At 40.7% G+C, this 21,484-nt stretch overlaps 2 protein-coding genes across 14 annotated transcripts in view; one reads left to right on the forward strand and one right to left on the reverse strand.

The window, feature by feature from the left end:
- The window catches only part of zgc:101540 (hsFATP2a_ACSVL_like domain-containing protein), a 10,741-nt gene extending 2,957 nt beyond the window's left edge, over positions 1 to 7,784 (forward strand). Inside the window, exons 2-10 of the mRNA XM_024280736.2 lie at positions 732 to 941; positions 2,723 to 2,881; positions 3,923 to 4,047; positions 4,125 to 4,319; positions 4,779 to 4,869; positions 4,951 to 5,149; positions 5,231 to 5,328; positions 5,400 to 5,530; positions 7,376 to 7,784. Of these exons, the coding sequence (XP_024136504.1) occupies positions 732 to 941; positions 2,723 to 2,881; positions 3,923 to 4,047; positions 4,125 to 4,319; positions 4,779 to 4,869; positions 4,951 to 5,149; positions 5,231 to 5,328; positions 5,400 to 5,530; positions 7,376 to 7,552 (1,385 nt within the window). The 3' untranslated portion in view covers positions 7,553 to 7,784. The remainder of the gene's footprint in view (positions 1 to 731; positions 942 to 2,722; positions 2,882 to 3,922; positions 4,048 to 4,124; positions 4,320 to 4,778; positions 4,870 to 4,950; positions 5,150 to 5,230; positions 5,329 to 5,399; positions 5,531 to 7,375) is intronic.
- Positions 7,785 to 8,459: 675 nt separating this feature from the next.
- The window catches only part of tjp1b (tight junction protein 1b), a 49,977-nt gene continuing 36,952 nt past the window's right edge, over positions 8,460 to 21,484 (reverse strand). For 8 of the 13 annotated variants that reach the window (XM_024280723.2, XM_024280722.2, XM_024280721.2 and 5 more), the window contains 15 exons: positions 21,244 to 21,428; positions 21,072 to 21,167; positions 20,909 to 20,991; positions 20,606 to 20,816; positions 20,399 to 20,499; positions 19,954 to 20,304; positions 19,546 to 19,794; positions 17,679 to 18,539; positions 17,397 to 17,488; positions 16,735 to 16,950; positions 15,932 to 16,068; positions 13,844 to 14,315; positions 13,553 to 13,770; positions 12,958 to 13,101; positions 8,460 to 10,179 (listed from right to left, as the gene is read on the reverse strand). In XM_024280723.2, coding sequence (XP_024136491.1) covers positions 10,085 to 10,179; positions 12,958 to 13,101; positions 13,553 to 13,770; positions 13,844 to 14,315; positions 15,932 to 16,068; positions 16,735 to 16,950; positions 17,397 to 17,488; positions 17,679 to 18,539; positions 19,546 to 19,794; positions 19,954 to 20,304; positions 20,399 to 20,499; positions 20,606 to 20,816; positions 20,909 to 20,991; positions 21,072 to 21,167; positions 21,244 to 21,428 — 3,511 coding nt within the window. In that variant the 3' untranslated portion in view covers positions 8,460 to 10,084. The remainder of the gene's footprint in view (positions 10,180 to 12,957; positions 13,102 to 13,552; positions 13,771 to 13,843; positions 14,316 to 15,931; positions 16,069 to 16,734; positions 16,951 to 17,396; positions 17,489 to 17,678; positions 18,540 to 19,545; positions 19,795 to 19,953; positions 20,305 to 20,398; positions 20,500 to 20,605; positions 20,817 to 20,908; positions 20,992 to 21,071; positions 21,168 to 21,243; positions 21,429 to 21,484) is intronic. The other 5 variants (XM_024280735.2, XM_024280725.2, XM_024280734.2 and 2 more) reach the window with 3 other exon arrangements.

Here is a 21,484-nt window from a genome sequence, read left to right on the forward strand (position 1 = left end):
AAAAAACTTCAGTGGATAACAAATTAGTCAAAAACATCTGCATGTTGCTAACTTATTAGCTAAACCTCATATTAGGTTAAAATTCCTCAGCAAAATAAATTAGTCAAAAATGTTAGCATGTTGCTAAAATAATAGCTAATCTCCAAATTTTTGAAAACTACTATTTTATTTTTCTTCACCCAGAGAGCCATCAAGGAGGGATAAAAGAGACACATGTGGCTCTGAAGCCGCAGGTTGCAGACCCCTGGTCTAGCCTTAAGGACTGAGACGGTTGCTGCTGCAAACCCAAAAACATTTTTGGAGTTTGTGCATGACTGCAAAACCTCACTGAGGACTTGAATTGATCTTTCATCCAGTTGAGATGATCTCCTCTGATTAAAGTGAATAAATCATTAACTAAATCTGAAGGATTCTCAGACTTAGGACTCAAACTAATCTGCACGATAAACTTTAGGAGGCCTCAAAGTTTGTGGAAAGGCGTTCATCGGTCATATGCATTGCATGGATGAAGCCCCGCCCCCCGTCAGCCGCTCTCTTCATGCAGGATTTCATTCCACAATGATCTGATTTAGTGCGTCTGCTCCGAAATGCATACATTTGAGCACCACGTGCTGGTATGTTCGTGGGCCTGTAACATGACACAGGCCTGCATGTGCAGGATTGTGTAATTCACCCCCCCATCCACCTTCTCCAATCCTGTGCGTGACTGAATGCCTTTCTGTTTCTCGCAGAGCTGCAGGACGCCGTGGAGGAGATTTTACCCACGCTCAGAGAGCAGGGGATCAGTGTGTATCTTATGTCGGACAAGTGCGGCGTGCAGGGCATCAACCCTCTGTCCGAGAAGATCTCCAAGGCCTCGGATCAGCCGCTGTCGCGGGACCTTCGGGCCAACATCCACATCCGGACTACAGCTCTCTACATCTACACATCTGGCACCACAGGTATGCTGGAAAACTCTGAGTCACTTCTATGCTTCATTTTCTTAACGGTTTCCCTTCTTTGAAACCTGCTCTCTGTAGATCCTGATTAGTCTTCTTTTTTTGTCCATTCTTAACGCATTTGCAAAACCTGTTGATCAGTCGGAGAGGTAGAACTTGCTGAGTTGCATAAATTAAATAAGCAAAAAGTACAAAAACAGTTCAAGTGTAACCACTGTAGGAGTTTAACAAAGTGGGCCTTTCCTTTTTTTATTTTATGTTTAAAGGCTTTAAAGACCCACTCCAATTTTATTTTGATCTATTTCAAAATCTTTCCTAGTGGTCTTTTAATTATGATTTTGTTGTTTATAGCCAAAATAAAAAAAAAACCTTTGTTGTTTTCTTGGGCATAGTTTCTGCAGAGCAGCAGGAGTTCATTAGAAATTTCCTTCTTAGTTGTATTTGAGACTGTAAGTAAGCCTGGTCTGACTTCCCATCATCCCTTTGTCTACATGCTTTCCCACAAGCTTACAGCCCCTCACAATGACAACCTAACATTTAAGTGCAACAAAAATAGCGATGAATATGGGAGCCATCAAGTAGTACAGTTTTGAACCAACTGAATGTGAACATTTGTAAAGTGAAAGAATGTTCAATAAAGTTTGTGAAAAGTACAGTTTTTAGCCAGAACAACAATGGTCGTCCACAAGTGGATGGATGGGAATGGAACAGAGCAGGGAGGCTGTGGTCTGCCGATGGTAGCACCTATGTCACATCTACAGGCTTATCCAAACACCGCTTTTCATCTGCTCCTGATTCACAGTGATTTGAATAAAGAAATACTCAGAAATGCATATTTAAGCTAATTATTACATATATGTCCTCCACCAGGAGAAAAATGCCACAAGAATGTGTTAAAAACGCCAAAATATGATTTATTTAATTGGATTGGGTCTTTGTTATGTGATGAAAATCTAATATGAGAGAGTTTGAGTCATAGATTTTTAAATAAACAGCTGAACTGACGTCATTGGTTCTACAAGCATCAATACTTGAGTCATTCCTGCATCCTTACATCCATCCTCAGTCCCTCTTTATCTGTGTCATTCTAGCTAAAAGTAGTTTCTCTACCAAGAATAATTAAGCAAAAGAGTGGAAAGAGTCATTATTTTAATGGGAAGCTGTCATATGACCTCTCAGCATGAAGTCAGACCCGCATTTCTGTTAGATTTGATTCAGTCACAGAACAAGTTTGGATTTGATGAGAATGACTTGTGGCTGAAGGACACATGACAGAACCACACTTTCTTTTTTTGTATTTCAATGACTTTAGTTTTCTTCTTGAAAAAGTCTTCTTTCTGTACATTTCTGAGTGACAGATGTTAGTTCTAGCTCAGCTGGATGGAGCTTCTAACAGGCCAGGAGAGTGTGCAGACATCTGCACTCCTCATGTGCACCTCTGCAACCCGGCCCACACCTGGAGTGAGTTTCCATGTTTAGATCCATCCTTCAGGACTCATCCAGCTGATGACGAGCAGCAAACATTGCAGCTCCCCCTCTGATTTTCACCCGCTGTTGTCCACCAGCTCGCTGTGCTGGCGCTGGTGGAGCAGGTGTGCTTCTTTTAACGAGCTGCGTGAGCGCCGAGCGTGAAGGGAAAAATTTATGGACTGTTAAACCAGAGCAATGAGCTGCGAGATGAGGCCGTGGTTGTGGCGGAAGCTTTGGCAGGTGCAGATTTAGAGGAGACGGGAATCAGCAACAGGTTTGGAGGCTGACTCGCTGTGTTGTGATGATCTTGCAAGGTTTGCCCAAAGCAGCTGTGGTCACACACGAGAGGGTGTGGGCCGCCTCCTTCCTCCAGGCCGCAAGCGGGGTCACCTCAGAGGACGTCTTCTACATCAACCTGCCGCTCTACCACAGCGCCGGCTTCCTCATCGGGCTGTGCGGGTCCATCGAGAGAGGTAACTCTCCTCAGCGTTTGACAATCAAAATACAATACTTTGAAATTTTAGGCTAAAAACAAACAAAACAAACAAACAAGAGTTTTTTTTTATTAAATAATTGTGATTCTGCTTGGAATACATCTTTGGAACATTGTATATAGTGTCAAAGAGCTTTATCCTTTTTTAAAAATACATTTTTCACAATGTTTTGTCCTCATTTTTTGGTTTATTGTAAGATTTAAACATTTTAATTTGATCTATAGTTCAAATTTAAACTTTATTTATAAAGCGCTTAGCAACACAAAGACAGAAAGATAAGAAGACACAAAGATAGAACTTTACAACTCATTTAGGGGTACCACAATTTAAAAAATGACAGAATAAAACAATCTAAAATTAGCCAAACCCTGACGTTTAAACAACAATTTTAACATACAGTAAGTTTTCAACTGCAAACGCAATCAATGTAATTTTATCAGATTATGAAGGAGAAAGCGGCTCGTATGAGCCGCTTTCTCCTTCATAATCTGATAAAGTTACATTGATTGTGCTGACAGTTGAAAAGTTACAGTAAATCAAAGAACAAAAACCCTAGAGCTTTGGTATTAAAGGGTTAAGTGAATTAAAAATAGCATAAAATTACAAAAAGCAGTCAGCAATAAAATACGTAAAAGATTATTAAGAATGCAAGAAAACAATTAAAAGAAAATAAAATGTCACCAACTACTGCACATTAAAAGCCATTCTAAAAAAGTAAGTTTTTAATTGATATGAATAAAACTCAAAATATAAATAATATAATAATATAATAAAAAATATTTATATAAATAGAAACTCGTGGACACTTGATACATTTTGTCATAAAGCAAAAACTGGTTGATGTCAATTATATAACCAAGTTTTCTTGTATATTTAGTGGAATTTTGTGAGAAATAATAATTAAAGAAGCTGAGGTTGAACAAATTATAAAGTATTAAAGACTGCTCAAAAATGCTCTACTAAGGGTAAAAAAGAAAAAGAAGGACTCTTTAAATGATAAAGCTTACCTTTTAATTCCAGGAAACACCGTCGTCCTCAGGAGAAAGTTTTCCGCCTCTCAGTTCTGGGATGACTGCAGGAAGAACAACGTGACGGTGATGCAGTACATCGGCGAGACGCTGCGCTACCTCTGCAACATGCCGAAGGTAAAGCAGATCAGACCACCAGAAGCTTCCAGTAAGTCCAACATGAACATTTAGAGAATAATCTCTCCGTGTTGCAGAAAGATAACGAGAAAAACCACAAAGTGAGAATCGCCATCGGCAACGGCCTCAGAACTGATGTTTGGACGGAGTTTCTGAACCGCTTTGGGGACATTAAAATCAGAGAGCTGTACGCCGCCACGGAGGGAAACATCGGCTTCATTAACTACACATCTAAAATCGGGGCGGTGGGACGAGTCAATTTTGTTCATAGGGTAAAAAAACGGTTTATTTTTGTGAAATCTGTGAAAATAAGTTACCTGGAAGATGATATTTAAATGAAAAACATCTAATGATTCGGCAGCTTGTTTGTTATTTTGTTTGGAAACCTTAAACTTAAAAAAAGCTTTTATTTTGAAAAAAACTGTCATTTTTTTGCCACAAAATATAAACTACTTTCATTTACAGGCATTTCTCTATGAGTAAGCTTAATTAGTAAAAGAATGTCAGACATTTTTCTTCCTTATAAAATAAAAATCAGCCTAAGGGATCTCATCATTTGAAACCATTTCAGATGGATTAGCAGTAAATTTCAAAATAAGAAAGTCTCCATTCATGGCCTTACAGTGGAGCGTTACAGATATCATCCCTTCAACTTGAAATCTTCTTTGTTTGTGTGGAGAATAGAGGAAGGTTTGTTGAGAGCATGTGACTGATACTTTTTTCTCCCACAGTTTTTATTTCCTTACACATTGATTAAGTTCGACATTGAGAAGGAGGAGCCTGTCAGAAACTCTCAGGGTCTCTGCATTGAAGCATCTACAGGTGAGTCACAGCTACACCTCTGGGTGTTGGTGAAATTCATCGACGCAGCTCCTAAATTCTTTGTTTTCATGTCTCGGTCAGGTGAGACGGGACTTTTGGTCGGAAAGATAACTCACAGGTCACCTTTTGTTGGCTACGCCGGCAACAAGCAGCAGACCGAGAAGAAGCGGCTCAGTGACGTCTTAGTAAAAGGCGACTTGTACTTCAACACCGGCGATCTGCTTCGGTTCGACAAAGACAACTTTGTGTACTTTCAGGATCGAGTCGGTGACACCTTCAGGTGGGTTTCCAAACTCCGTGAATTCTCAGATCGACTCAGGTTTGAGCTTTCTTACACTTTTCTGATCTTTTCTCCTCACAGGTGGAAAGGGGAGAACGTGGCCACGTCTGAGGTTGCAGACATCCTCACGATGGCTCACTGCATCCAGGAGGCAAACGTTTACGGAGTTAAAGTTGAAGGTAAAGAATGCCGAGCCGTGAGAGTTTTGGTAGCACTTCATTGATCTTTGACACTGATCCTTCCTGATCAGGACATGAAGGGCGCATTGGCATGGCGGCGGTCACTTTGAGAGAGGGCGAGGACTTCGACTGTTCAGACTCCTACAGGCACGTCGTCAACTACCTGCCAGCTTACGCCCGACCCCGATTCATCCGTGTTCAGGTACTACATCTGATCGGCTGCATAAACTTTTAGATCTATATCTTTGATCTATTGTAAAACTGCTCCCCTTTTAATTATGATTATGCCATTTTAGCCACCTAGGACATAGTTTCTGCAGAGCAACAGGAGTTGTGGGCGGGGCTGTAAGTGCTAAGCAACCCAAGAGCTCTCTTTATATGTGCTCTCCCACTAGTTTACAGCCTCTCACAACCCCAACCTAACATTACCGGTGCATCAGAGCTATACAGCAGTAACATTTTGAGTCAGATTCCATCTCAGATGAGGAAAATGAAGATCTATTTGTCTGCATCAGAATGGAGCGGAGCAGGAGCTCTGGTACAAGGTTTTTCAAACAGTATTTTTCATTTACTCTCATCATTTACAATGATGAGAGTAAAGAAATACTCAGAAATTCAATATTAAGCGCTTCATTTTCTTTATATATGTCCTCCATCATCATAAATGAACATGTTAAAACAACAAAAACACAATTTTAATCAAGGTGAGATTTAAAAAAACATCAGGACTTAAAAATGGCAGTTCTTCCTAAGCATGCAGAAAAAAAAATCAGTTTCCTGCTTTTTGTGATGCATCATCACCCATACTTCTAAATGACCCTGACCCTAACAGCATAAATCAGATGTGTATTTAGGAGCGGAACGATCTATTGTTTAATGGAGAGGATCCAAATGATATATTTCTCTTCAAGATCACAAGATTTAAGGCGGCTCAGCTTAGAGGACTGTATGGCAGATTCATTTAGAAGACAAAGACTGCTGTAGAAAAACATGTGTACCTGCTAAAGTAAAGATCTGCAGTCTTTCAGAAACAGGTGAGATGATGCTGAACATTTTTAATAAAGACCCGCTCCAATGAAAATCATGTTTTAAGATGTTTCTCTGCATTTTTCTGATGGTGGGGGAAATATACGAAGAAAATGAAGCTTAAAATTGAATTTCTGATGATTTCTTTATTAAAATCTTTGTGAATCAGAGCAGACAAAAATGTAGTTTGAAAAAGTTTGTATTTATTATGCCAGCTCCGCCCCCTTCTGATGCAGACAAATAGATCCATGTACGTCTTCGTCTGAGCTAGCCGTACATTTCAAAATTGCACGTCATATATGTTAGACCAGTAATGTTAGGTTGGGGGGGTGAGGGTCCCCCATCTCAGAAGTGAGTTTCTAATAACTTCCTGCCGTTCTACAAAAACTATGTCCAAGAAAACGATGCAGGTTTTTTATTTATTTTATAATTAAAAGAACACTGGGAACAATTATACAACAGATCAGAAGATGATTGGAGGAGCATAATGCCAAAATAGCTTCCCTGCTGAAAATATAAGCTTTTGATTTCATATTATTGGTAAAATAACTGTTATGGTGATGAAGCTAAAGGTGGTGACTGGAACTACAATTGATGTATTTTTTTTTTGTGATTTTTTTTTTGTTTATTTTACATCTTGAAAAAAAATTAAGATGCTCTGAAGAAAGAACACCTTCCATTTTTTTTTTAAGTTTCTCAGGTGGCTAACATGCTGTCTAGTTTTGAAGAGTTAGAAGTAGCAGCTCTAATTTGGTTTTCTTCATTTTACAGACATTTTAATCCAAATATTAAACATAATTTTATATTTGAACCCACAACCAATTTACTGACTTTCATTGTGCAATGAATAAAATAACTATATATTTCTTCTCTCTTGCAGCAGAACCAGAACCTTTGAAGTTTTTACAATTTGAAGAGTTTGAGCCATTTTTGCTGTTAGATAATCAATTTCTTTGTGACATAAACAAAGAACCGGCTTCTTTGTGGATTTGAGATGCATGATCTGTATCCTCTGTTGCAGCCCTGCCTGGAGATGACGGGGACATTTAAGATGAAGAAAGTCAAGCTGGTGGAGGAGGGATTCAACCCGTCTCTCATCACTGATCCATTATTCTTTTTGGATCTGGAGAAGAAGAAATATGTGCCTCTAACAGAGGAGATCTACAAAGCAATCACTTTGAAAGAAATCAAACTCTAAAACGAGGGCTATAGCTTTAAAAAAAATTTGTAACAAATCTATCATGGACCTTAACAGCTAACTAATCTCAGGGACAGACATCAAATCTTTTTTTTTAAGAGCTTTTTTTTATATTAACATAAGTACACCTCTACAGTTTTATAAATCCTGTGAAGCTGACAGTGTGGGCCGAACTCACTGTTGGATTTAGGTAATTCTTTGAATAAAAGGTTAAACGCTTCATCCACGGTAAGACCTGCTCTAACTTTGATGACCTTAAGTGCCTTACTGTGTAATCGGGTCAGAGAGGACTTAAGGAGCTGCAGCCTGCACTTGCACACTCTGCAGACCCAATTCCTTCTTCAAAATCTCCCAAAACGTATTTGTAATGCCTTTCAGAGTGTTTGAATGTATTCACTCACCAGTTTTTAAAGATTTTTTTTAAATCAAGATGTAATTGCACTAAATCTTTAGACTAATTAATATATTAATTAGATTTAAAGAAAAACAAATAAATTACTCTGAAGTAAATATTTACCCAAACACTTATGAAGGTTCTAGGAAAGGGATTACATGGATCCACAAACTGATGACGTATAAAACCAGAATTTGGCCACAAAATGAGTCAGGCGTTTATGTAAAAAGATTAACTCAAGAATAATCATAAAAATTTAATTAAATAATCTGACAGTAATTCCAAAGAAATTCTGTTATAAAGCACGGTGGTGGTTGAATCATGATGTGAATGTAAACTGATCGAAGCCTCAAAGGTGTTTGAAACCAGAGTGAGAAGAATAAATGTAATTTTAAGAAAAATAAACATAATTTTTGATAACCCACAGCATAAATAATCAAAACCTTTCTGTAATCTTTTAAATCTACTACAATACTTTGTGTCAAAACATCTTCAAAAACATGAAACTCAGCATTTACTTTATAAATGGATTTATTTAGTAATACAGTGGTATACTTAGAAATGTGTTGCAAAAGAAAAAAATAAAATAAACAGAACCAAAATAAATAAAAAGAATGTCAGCCACACAGGAAAGAAAATAGTGTTGGGTTGAAGCAGTTATCATATCAAAAGAAAAATAGTACTGATGTGCCATAATAAATTGTCTATTAGTACAAAAATACATTTCAGGGCACACAATACAGCATCCAGTATCACAAATAAAGAAGGGACCACGCTTCACAGCAGCCCCTCTCAAGTACATCTTTTAAAATCAGTTAAACCAAGCACTTCTTCTATTTTTGTAAATAAGAATAAAAAGTTTTCTGACAGTTAAAAATGCCTTAAGTAGTGTGTCGGTGTGTGTAGTAGGTTGGTATAAAAGTTGGACTTATTACTGCTTATGTCAGTTCCAAGGCTCAGGGGTATAACCAGAATACAAACATAACCAATGTTAACTGCTGTCTCTTTTTTAAACAAATGTTTTCTCTCTTTTATACAAAATAACAAAGATGTACAAAAGTTCATTTACAGAGAACCAAGGCCATATGCTAGCATTATGTACAGCCACAATTGAAACGTCTTCTAGCTTTGTGTATTTCCTCAGACTTCATATGCATAGCAGTAAAACAAAGCATACCTTTTCATTAGCCCCAATTATTCTCGTGTGCTAAAGTCCAAGTTCACGGTTGGTGAGAGAATGCAGACCTTCCTCCTGTCGGGATCGGTACAACTCAAGGACCCCATGTTTTTGAACGGTTCACTGAAAAGTTAATATGCAGGTAAGGCATCACTGCTTGCAGTGTATGATGGGGTTTTCCTCATGTGTTGAACTTAGTAATAGCAGGCTTCTGGACCTGAGTCGTAGCACATGCATAGATCTCTAGACAGCAGGAGTTTGTAAAATCAAGTCATATATTCATCTACGATAACAAGTTTGTTTGTTTTTTTTCTACAAAAACAGCGGTTTAGTCAGAGCGCGCTCCGTCGAACGGGCACCTGACCCTTAATACTTTTTTTCTTCTTCTTCAGTTAAATGATGCAAACAGCTTTCTTTAATGAGTCAGGCTCTGCAAGTCCTTCATGAGTGGTAACACATGACGGCTGAACTCACAGGTTCGGCGTTAGCAAACTTCACGTTTTTTATCCACTAGAATACACAAAAATCCCACTGCAATATGAAATGATTCCAAAACTGTTTTTGTTTTTTTAATATATGCTCGGACGGCTCTAACCTTTAGAAAATTAGGTAAAAATGTCAAAATTGGATTATCCAGTCTGTGGCACTGGTCATGCATTCCAACTTCAGTTCCTTTGTTAAGATAACTTTTTTTTTCTTTTTTTGCAAGCCTCAAAAGCACCAAAAAAAAAAAAAAAAACATTAGTAAAGAAACTAAGTTACAGCCTCATGGGGTGCCGGACTCCTCCAACTGTACGAGAGTGTGGGTTTCAAATGTTGGGCACAGTAAACAACGTGAGACAATCGAGTTCAGACTTGGTTGAGCGTTGTGCGCCCCACCGGCGGGCGGAGGGAGCTCAGTGGGGGGACGGGGGGGTCCCACTGCTCATCACATTCAGTAACAGGCCAGCTGTTGCCCTCCTCAGAAGTGGTCAATGAGCACAGACACACAGTTTGCACCCACCAGGTAGTTTGGGTCTCCGGGGAGAGATTTGTTCTGCCAAGTTTTAGGATCACCTGTGGGGAAACGGCACAGCTTTAAAAAGACGCTCGCGTTTAAAAAAAAAGGAAGAAAAAACGTCAGGATGCAAACAGTGTTCAGAGTTGGGTTTGAATGTGTTTCCAAGGGTAACTTGTGGTGTATCAAACATGAAATATGGACTTATATTTATAATTACCGTAAATGAGACACACTCGGCCCTGAGTTTGTCTACACGGAATGTTTTAAAATACATTTTAAATAAGGAGAATCAAGCTGAACAGAAAAATTATAAAAAATTTTAAACACTTATAAACACTTCAATATTTAAAAGGTAATTGATCTTAAAAAAAAAACAATTTCTTGAATCTTGAAGACCCACTCCAAATAAAGTCATAAAGTCATGTTTTTGGTGTTTTTAACATATTTGTGTGGGATTTTTCTCATGATACGTTTACCTTAAAACTGGATTTCTGAGTAGTTTTTTATTTAAATCAGGATGTGAATCAGGAGCAGACGAAAAAGTTTTTTTTCTGAAAAAGCCTGTAGTCTCTATTCTGATACATCCACTTGTAGTCAAACAGATCCATGTACGTCTTTATTTTCCTCGTCTGAGCTGGGATCTGGCTCAGAACTGTACGGCTGGATTGCTCCGATATTATTCGCCATTTGTATGGCACCGATAATGTTAGGTTGGTATTGTGAGGGGCTGTAAGCTAGTGGGAGAGCGTAAACAGATGGATGATGGGAAATGGGGCGGGCTTACTCTGTGGCTACGGTCCCACCCACAACTCAAGGGTGAATTTCTAATGAACTACTGCTGCTCTGCAGAAAATATGTCCTTGAAAACCACACAAGATGTTTGAGTTTGGCTAAAAAATATAATCATAATTAAAAGACCACGAGAACACTTTTATAGTACAAAAGATGATCGGAGTGGGACTTTAAGTTTTGTATTTTCTTTTGAATTGATGTATTCACAATAAATGTAATGCATCTGTTCAATCTTGAAAGCAGAAGCATCAAATGTGTTGAGTTACACTCGCTGTCAGACGGAACCAGTAAGGAGAGGCTGACCAGCAAAGGCCTCCAAGAACAAAGTGGGATTGTCTGCAGGAGCACAAGGAACATTTGAGCCACTCGGAGCCCTCTGACTGCGGCTCATGTTTATGGTCATGACTCCACCAGCAGGAGAACAATGAACAACACTGCAGCTCAAGGCAGAGCTGCAAGGAGAAAGCCTCAGCTTTCATAAACACTGCAGCACATCTTTGGTTTGTTGAAGATAATAGGGCCATTATTTTAGATAAAATACAACAGATTTAACTTAAAAAATAAAAGCATTCTAGTAAAGGAACCACATTCTGAGCCAGAATCCCATTCGCCATCATTCTGTTTCTGAAATCTATTTAAAATGTTAATATCGGATCATATTTAATGACTTCATTTATGTTTGATTTTATTTTATTTTAGGAAATGTGAAAATCTAATTATGTCTTAAACTTGCCCAGAAATGCAAAAAAAAAATACATTAAATAAATCTAGCAACCGAGTTAATTTTAAAGTCTTATAAAAAAGACTTTGAATGACCTCATCTTAGAGGAAAAATTAAAATGTTCACAAATGTTGATCACAAACACATTTTTTTCTTTTGCACAGTGAGGATGAGAAACACGACGACAGAGTATTAGGGCCAAAAAAAGTTATATTGCAAGACTAAAAATGTACATTTACAAGAATAAACTAGTGAATTTATAATTTTTGGGACGCTTCAAAAATGTTGCAAGATTAGCAATATCTGTAATTCTAATAGTTTATTCCTCCACAAAAGACAAAATCTCCTTAAAGTCTGTAAAAAGCTTCTGCCTGAAGAGGCCCAGTTTTCGGCAAATTCTCAGCAATGCTCTTATGCTAATGATAATTTGATTTTGAGTTGCCAAAAAGTTAAAAAAAATCATAATTATAGCTTCACAAAATGCTCCACGTTTTTCATCCTTCAACGCGGCTCCAATAAACAGACAACTTTGGTTTCTTTTCTCCTAAATTTATGTTTTAAAGTTGTTAATTTGTAAGATTTAAAATAATAAATGTATGACTTTACTTTGGCAATTTAACAATTTATTATTTTTTTTCTCAGAAATTTACGACTTTAAAGTGGTAATTTGATTTTTCTATCATTTCATTTGTAAATTGGCCCCAATACTCCGTTGTAGAAACACAAAACAGCACACAGGCAGGATTTTAAGGGGAAACGCTGTGGTTTTGTCAGATCTGCCTCCTTTGTTTCCACATGAGGCTTTTCAGACGTTTTCTGAGCTTCGTCTATAAGAACCAGCTGCAAAAAACTCAGCAAAAATGTGGCTGTTCAGCTGCTGACTTTCACTTTTAATACAGCTTCTCTGTAGAGTGTGCACAAGAAAACTGAGGTCATGACAGACTCTGCACCAAGGTCTGCATCATATTGATACAGCATCAATGGGAACATATTTGTAAATGTTTTGATATGAATTTACATTTTTTGACAGATGATAATTTTTTAGATGATTTTGTCTGATTAAATTTATTTTATTTGCGTGATAATAACAGATTCCCCCTAATCTTCACTGAATCGATTGTTTTTCAGCTGTCGAATGGATTAATAATGACTCATTTTAATGTAAAAAATAAATAAATAAAAGCTCCCACCACCATACAGGCCATACATGACAAAAAAAGCCAAGGAAATGAAGACGAGAGGCGATCATGAAACCATCTAACAAGATGTGATTAAAGCCAGCCCTCGGACCCCAAAAAAGGACAGAGAGAGGACAGCGTACCCGACGAGGAGTCGGAGGATTTTAGAGCAAAAGACCAACCATCAGGGGTCATAGACGCACAGTGAGGTAAGCGCAGCTCCACCGGCTTCAGGAACTTGAGTCCGTGAGGGCCACACATCACAAGTGGACTTAGCAGCGTTTCTCCTGTACGGATACACAACAAGGTTTAAAATCCTCGAAATAAACACGCAGGAATTTGCCAGCACAAAAGGATTATCCCTTATCTAAGTGGGAGGGAGGAAAGAAAAAAAGAAAAGACGCCACCTGGTGCCTGGCCTTCATTATGAGGGGCAATTAAGTGTTACCTGACTTAGCAGGTAATTAAACAGACGGTCCCCCGGTGCTTCATCTTAATTAAAATGATTCTCATCTACCAGTGGATGCCAAACTGAAGGATTATATATAACCAGTGTCTTACTGTAGTTAAGCTACTTATTTGCCTCTTACATATTAGTTTACATAATGAATTACTTGTTGATCTTTAAAAAAAAGTACTTTACGATATTCTAATCTCATCGGGTAAAATCAGAAATCAGAATCAGATTCCATTTCTTTATTTTGAGGTCTCATTTGTGACCAGCACAGAGGGACTAACCTTTCTCCTTGTCCAGGGGGGGCAGGATGCTGTTGTCCCTGCACACCTTAAAGTAAATCTCCTGCTCCACGCTCTCCGGGATGGCCCCCTGGGGAATGATGATGCTGACGCCCGTCTCGATGGAGCTCAGGACTCCTCCGTTACAGTTGAAGACACCCCGAGCGGTGGCCACCACTGTGTGACCTTCGTCCTCATCGTCATCCTCCAGTGCACTGGGACTGGGGGGGCAGGTAGAGCTTCAGTCAGCCAGCAAGAGTCAGACACGGTGAAAGAGAAAAAAAACACTCCTACCTCACAGGGATGGCCTTGGGAATGGCGTTGATGTTATTGTGCTGGTATTTGGGCCTGTTATCCAAAGTGCGTGTGAAAGTGTCCAGACCGCTGTCGTGATCCAGGGGCTGGGGAGACAGCTGGAGTTTCCCACCGCTGTTGCTCACCACGCCGGGTTTGCTGAGGTGTTCCGTCTTGGGCTGTGTGTCGTTGGGCAGCAGGTTGTGGTTGAACTTGGGGCTCTCAAACTTGCGCTCGAAGGGCCGCGCCGCGCTGGTGTAAGGCTTGGGGACGTAGCGGTTGTAGCTGGTTGGGGCAGGAGCACTCAGAGTCTTTGAGGGTGCCGTATCCGTGCCATTGACGGGGGATTTGTCGGGGAAACCTCTCGGGGGGAGGTAACTGCTCGGAATGGGTTCATCCCTACTTGTGGGTCTGATAGCGGACAGATCCGGTTTAGGATTGGGAGAGCTGAGTGGTTCCGGTATGGAGTTAGCTGGAAGTGAATGAAAGAAAACATCAGCGGATGCAGTAACTTAGACAAAAATATATTTATTTTTCTACTTACTAAAGATCATTCACAAAAAAAAATTGGATTAATTTTTGCAATGTTAGCAAACAAACTTGTTCAACAGCAAAGGAAGAAAACAACTCAAACAAACAGAAAAATTCCTGGCAAATCGAAATAGACAACAGATTTAAAGAGAGAGACTTCTGTATTGTCAAAACCATTTTAAACGTCAGCCAAGTCACACAAACCTATAAAAGGAGAAAGTGAGAATCCTAAATGCATGTGAAGTTTTAGATTTAATCATAAAAAATAAGAAAAACTGACTAAAAGTTGCTAAAACAAAGAACAACATCATTAGGATGGTGCGTTCACTGAGCTCCGGAAATCAGCTGCAAAACAAAGGCGATCAGAGAAATGTCGAACACCAGAAGAGCTGATCCATATATAATTTATTGATTTAATAGTGTCGAGATTTTTTCTGACCAAAAAAATGTTTTTTTTCTGCGGATTGTATAAAAATGACAAATGGATTATAGCGGACTGAGTTGGGCCGAGTGGTTGTTTGGGTTCGCTAATGTCCGGAGCTCATTGAACAACACATCATGTGCAGATTCTCGTCGGTTCTGGGTTCTGTTGGTTCTGTCAATCAACCTGTTTGTTCAGGGGTCTAGGGACATAAAGAGAGCGGGGCTGGTGCAGGAGACAGAATTAAGGCATTTGAGGAGCCTATATCCACTAAAATAAATAAATAAATAAATAAATAAATAAAACTTTTTGGAGTGCTTTCTTCTGTCGTTTTTGTTTTTAATCACTAAAAAAATGAAAATATACAAGCAGGAAAGCAGCAAATACTTCATAACCCTGGTATTGTTTGAATAAAAGTTACTATTTTTCAACCAGTAAAGTTTCTAATGATCCCAAAACAAAAATCAATGTTTAAAATGCATCATTGTTCTTTTATTTGCATTTAAGTAAAAAGTGGTGTTTCCAGAGATATTGTACAACTTTCCAAGAATTTTAAATTGTTCTAAATAATCCTGCTCACCCTGATTCAGAGGTAAGTTGAATCAATCATCAGGGGGAAAAACAGCAATTCTCTGCAGTTAGTTAGTGGACAACCTGAGCTAAGACAAAAGAGCCCCCGAGGGCTTACCAGTCAGGAAAGGCTTTAAGATTGTGTCTAAATCTGTCTAAACTCCAGTAGATACAGCGCAAAGTTTTTTTTTTTTTTTTTATGCCACTTTTCCACATAAGGTGCTCAAAAGTATTAACAACTCCTTATCTGGACAAAGTGGAAGACTTCTGTCCCTCAGTTTTATGGTCTGATAAAACAGTTTGATCTCAATGGCAAATCTTTTACAAGCCTTCAACCATAAGACTATCACTCCCACAGTCAAACATGGTGATGGAAACTTCATTTTTGGGGGGTGTTTTTTCTATGGAACTACAACTAACAGGGCTCTAAAGATGGTACGGTACGACTTGGTTTAATGAGTCCATTTCATAATGAAAACACTTCAAAAATATTGGACCGTACAGCACCCTAACATATCGCTCAGTGGAAACGAGGCGTAAGACACCTTTGTAAGACTTGAGCTTACCATCACTCGGACTGAGTTTGGGCAGTGGGTTGGGTGGGATGGCAGGCAGAGGAGGCCCATACTGTGAAGAAGGACTGATTTGGGGTAAAGGTTCATATCGTTTCTCCACTGGGCTGACTTTTTCCAGAGACTCCACTCTGTAACCACAGACAGGAAACATCAGAATCTTCCACCTTCGGCAGCTGCTGTGGCTACAAACGGAATAGTTTAGGTAAAAGTTGATTCTATTCTAAAGCTGACCTGTCAGACCTGTTATTTGTTCATTCAGATTTTATCTCAAATGATAAATTCTTAACTAAACATGATCATCATCCAACTTTTTTTAAAGTAATCTCAGATATAAAACACACAGGAAAAAAATGTTTTTTTTAATAATTGAAATAAATTTTAAAAGCATTTTTGTGATTTCACAAAAAATGACTAAAAATAAAGAAAATATAATTTACATTTTTAACCAAGTAGTGTTTTCTGTCAACAACTGAAAAGGAATAAATGGTTTTAGTGGTCTGCTCATTTTTAACTATGTCTTAAGAATAATTAATTCATATAAATCCATAAGTTTTCATGTTGAAAACATCTGAAAGATCCTCTTGACAGCATAACAGCAGCAGTTAAGTGTGTTAGCAAAAAATATTTGGACAGTATTCACATATTTGATGGAAAAACTGAAAAAGCATTAAAAAGTGTAGAAGACATGTTCTAAACCCCTGCATTCATTTTTACAACTATGAAATGTTAGTCTTTCATAATACATATGTGACATACATAACTTTTCGTTTTCAAGTCTGGTGAAGAAGCAGTACCTGTGGTACGGGTACGACAGCTGAGCTGGTTTGGGTAAATCATGGAAGCGACTGATGCCCGGAGCAGGTTGACCCATAGCTTTGCTGTCGAAGCTGCGGCGGTCAAAGTAGGACAGCTGCTTTCTGTAGTACTCCTCGTCTTCATCGGGGTCATAGTGGTTGGAACGCACTATATCATCTAGGGGTTTAGTTTGAGGCTTTTGTGGCTCTGGAGCCCTGAAGGAAAAAAAAAACAAATGAAGAAGACACAGTCAGACAGAAGGATCTACAGCCAGCAGGACAAACAAGCATCTTGAACATCGTTTCAGTAGCATTAGCAGCAGAATAGCAGCTGAAGGGTCTGTCCTGAGACAGGGAGACTCAGTTGGCCTCCATGCTTAAGACTAAAAGGAAAAAATAAATAAAAAATGGGTTTCTATCACCTGAGTGCAACTGTGACAGATCAATGCTAAGAGAATGGTATTTAAAAAAAATCAGATGTGAGAAAACCAACTTAGTTTTACCAGGCTTTTTTACATATGTTGCTCTAGTTTCCTGCATCAATCACCAATTTTCCTCAGTCACTTAAGTCCACTAGGTGGTGCTCAAACAACAAGGGCTGACCTCAGAGATGCTGTTCCCAAACCCCTCAGTGTTCATCTTCTGTTTAAAGGGGAACTAACCTGTAGGTGGACTTCTCCTGTTCAAGGTTGCTGAGGGAGTTGGCTTTGAGGACTGGACCGGGAGCACTCACAGGTTTAGGAACGTCAGCAGGCTGGGGAAGGGAGGTGGGGGGGGGACACAAACCCAGAGATTAGTCAATTCACATTTTTTAAAGAATTGTTTAAAACATGCCTATGGTTTTAGTACACTCTTTGTAACATTAGGCCATATTAAGATATTTTAAGTTCATCCTGTTAGAAGAAACACTCATTGTGATGGGTAACAGCTTTGGGAGAACGTACCCTCATCACGGACGTCTCTCCCACTTCTTTAGCGCGGTCCATGGAAACGGAGCGTTTATTCTCAAACATCTTGACTCTGTTGAGCACCGACTGCGGCTTCATGGCTGGATCCTCGTCTGGGTCTTCCCGCGGGGGAGGAGGGAGAGGTTTGGAGGTCGGAGTGGTTCCCGGTTCAGCAGGTGAGGGCAGGGCTTCAGGTTTAGGAGGGGAAACGGGGGGCTCTGAGTTCCTCAAAGGGTCAAGCAGCCCTGCTTTGTAACCTCGACTTGGAGGTCCGGGCATGTAGGCGGGCCTCAGACCAGAGTCACCGTAATACTGCTTGGGGGGGTCCGGCGAGCAAGGTGAATTGATGGGGAAGTTGTGCGATTCGGTCTCGTGAGGAGAGCGGGCGTCGTAGCCTGTAGGAGGTGGTGGAGGCGGTTCATCGTAGCGAATCTGTCCAGGTTTACCGTGACGCGGTCTGCCGTCATAACCAGCTGGTGGAGCCTCATCGAAGCGTGGCTGCGGCGGGCTGTAATCTCTTCCTGGTCCATCTTCATAGGGAGACCGGGGGCTATAGCCCATGGGTTGCTGGTGCCCCGGCTGGTACCCTGCGGACTGGGAGGATGAGGTCTGCTGGTCGTAGGGGGGCCACTGTTCGTTGTAATGAGGCACGCGGTTGTCGTAGTGCAGGTGAGAGTCAGTGTTGTGAGGCTTTGGTTCTGTGTAGCCGCCTCCATCATAACCGTAAGGCGGATGGTCGTATTCACGGTATGGCTGTTTGTCCTGGAACGGCGGCTGGTGACAGTAGCTCATCGACTGCTTCAGGCCGTGACCGACTCGCCCGGGGTCATCCATGCTGTACAGATCTTTTTTGTACATCTGCAAACAAACGGCACAGACTGAATGTGTCTGCCAAACTGTCAAAAGTCGGAGTTTAAAGGTTAATGCAGAGAAAGCAGCAAAGGAAACAGATCCCCAACACCAAACGGCAGAACTTTTCATAAAAGGAAAACAAAAAAGAAGCTTTGAGAACCCAGCATCTACAAAAATAAAATAATTGCAAATATCCTTCCAACTAATATTATCAAGTCAAATACACAAGCAAACCTTTGTTCTTTTTTTTTAAAGTAGATCTGAATGCCTGTTTGACAAAATGCCTTTCAGGAATGATCATAATTCTTACAGACATAAATGGTTTTGCCTGATAATTTGTTTCTTTTATAGCAAAAAGGAAAGTTATTTTCGCATTTCTGAAAGGCGTTATTTCAAACGTATGATGTGTAGCCTGTAGACAGCAAATCCAGCTCAAATACTACTGATTTATGTGGGACAGAGCAGGTCAACGGGACACAAAACACACTGTTGTAATTCTCATTACAAAATAACTGGAAAGTTAACTGATGGAAAAAGTACTGTCTGCAGGTTAGCTTTCATCATGCAGCAAACATTCAGTTTGTTTCCGATGCAACGTCCAACTACTGGCACTACGACAGACGACACGGCTACCCACTACGGTGCAACAGTCAGTGCCACTACTGTCGTCTGCAGAAACGAGTTGAAGCTCAAATGAACCCAAAAAAACATTAGGAGCCATGCAAAGGAGGTAAGAGGCAAATAAATCAGGGCTGGTGGTGGATGTCTTCACCCTGCTCAGAGACTCAGATGTGCCAGTCCCTCTGGTCTCCCAGCCCACTGTTGTGCATGTGGGACTAGAGTGTCGCACATTCTCTCTGGGAGCCAGAGGCACACAGTGGGCTCAGTGTGTGACACGGTGTGGGCGCGACATGCAGAGAGCGAGTGGAAAGCATGTGTGAGAAGACAGGCAGTTAAAAACAGCAGGCTGTGGCCCAGGCCAGGTCCGAATGGTTGGTGAAACAGCAGGTACCTTTGGTTCTGGACCAGGCAGTCCAGACGGGGTGGGTTCATGTGGTGGAGGTGGTGGTGGTGGTGGTGGTGGGGGCTGAATATGCTCGGGGGCAGGGCTGGGGCTGTTAAGTGAGTCAGCCTGAGGAAGTGGGGCTACAGCAGGCGGCTCCTCTAGGTGCACAGCCTCTAGCTGTGCGGGCTGCTCAATAGCAGGGGTAGCTACCGCCGGCGGAGGCAATGAGGGCAAAGGGAAAGCAGCCTCACCTTGCTGTGAAGTATTGTTAAGAGAACATTTAACAGCCTGCCAAAGGCACACAAAGCACATCTAACCCCAACAGCTTGACTGTCTTCTTGATACTGACTCAGACATAAAAATACTAATCATTGAAACATTCATTCATAGAGATAGACAAGATCAGAGTTTTACCTGTTGTGGAGCGGCCATCTTAAACCCAGCGGGGTCAATGCGGCTGGCTGGGTCAGGTTGCACAGGATGCTGGTAGGCGGGGTAACCAGGGGTGTCCTGAATGACGGGAGGGTCTTCCCGCACCGGCTCAGAGGAACGGGTGATGGCGGGCTCCGTGGGGAGACCCACCTCGTCGTTTAGCGTCTCATCCAACTCCTGGTCCGTGTAGGCTCCGCCCTCCGTGTCCGTGTCTTCGTAGTCGGAAGTGTGCCGGCTGTCTGTGCTGTACATGGAGTACTCACTACCTGGTGCCGACAAGTAAGAGAGGCGGTCGTCGTGGATGTCCAGGTCATCCTCTGTGGTGCCATCCGCCTGAGCAGAACAGAGAGAACTGTCACCTCAAAGCTTATAAAGCCACAATCATTCCAAATAAACCCTGGATGAAACAATCACGAGGTTTTCTCACCTTGCCCTCCGACACCCAAACCAGCTGGTTCTGTTGCTGCTGAATGGTTTCCTTCAGAGCTCCGTACCACCCATCATTCATATTGTTCAGATTGATGGTTGCTTAAAGAACAGAGTTTATAGGGTAATTAGTTGATAAGAAATAAAAACATGAAAAAATAGTCAATTTAACATTTTGATTGATGGTGTCTTAACGGACTCCACATACTTGTAAACAGGTGGTGATTATTCTTTCTCAGTTTAATGGCTCGCTCATAAAGCTTTCTGGCGCTCTTCCTGGACTCTGGACAAAGTCTCGTCCTCATGTTCTTCACGCCCTGCTTGTTATCGGGATTTAGGAAGACGACGATCGGGTACCACTGAGCATAGTTCAGCCGGTCCACGGCGTTTGGAGTGATGTCCAACACAGCATGTTTGTCCTTCATGGGATTTAAAGAGAAAGGGCAGAAAAAGAAAATTAAGGTTATTTATTTGTTTCAATAAATGACTTATTTGAAAGACAAATGCTCACTCTGTCGATGATCTGCTTGATGGTGTGAAGCCGAATTATTCCTGAACTACGCTGGTCTGTTCCTGCATCTCTCGGTTCACTCTCTGCAACGAAGACATTTTAGACATTTCTATTCCTTTAAATCGGCTGTCATAAAATGTGGGAAACATCTTCACAAACATACTTGCAAGTTCAAACAGATCTGGTTCTTCTCTGGAGAGTTTCTCTCGAGCTACATCAGCAATAGGTCCAAATATCACGACTGGTCTTAAGAAACCCGCTGCACACAGACAACAAAGCAAAAGGTGAGCAGATCTACAGATGCAATGAAACAGACATAAAAACAAGATCCTCACCTTCTCTCAGGACAACCCTCTCATATGCTGGGAACTTTGTTTGGACCGGTTGGGATGAAAGATCCTCTCTGCTCTTCCTCAGGTTCCTCTTTGAGCTACGAAGACCGCGGAATCTCCAGAAGTCGGCCCTGTCGCCCCCTGCTGTTTTGGGAAGAGTGTACTGCACACTGGAGAGCTGCTCGGCTCTGAAAGACAAAACATTATTTTGTTAAAACTAGTCTCTGCAATCAACTAGATAAAT

This window comes from Oryzias melastigma, linkage group LG6 (assembly GCF_002922805.2).
Source record: "Oryzias melastigma strain HK-1 linkage group LG6, ASM292280v2, whole genome shotgun sequence".
Taxonomy (NCBI): domain Eukaryota; kingdom Metazoa; phylum Chordata; class Actinopteri; order Beloniformes; family Adrianichthyidae; genus Oryzias; species Oryzias melastigma.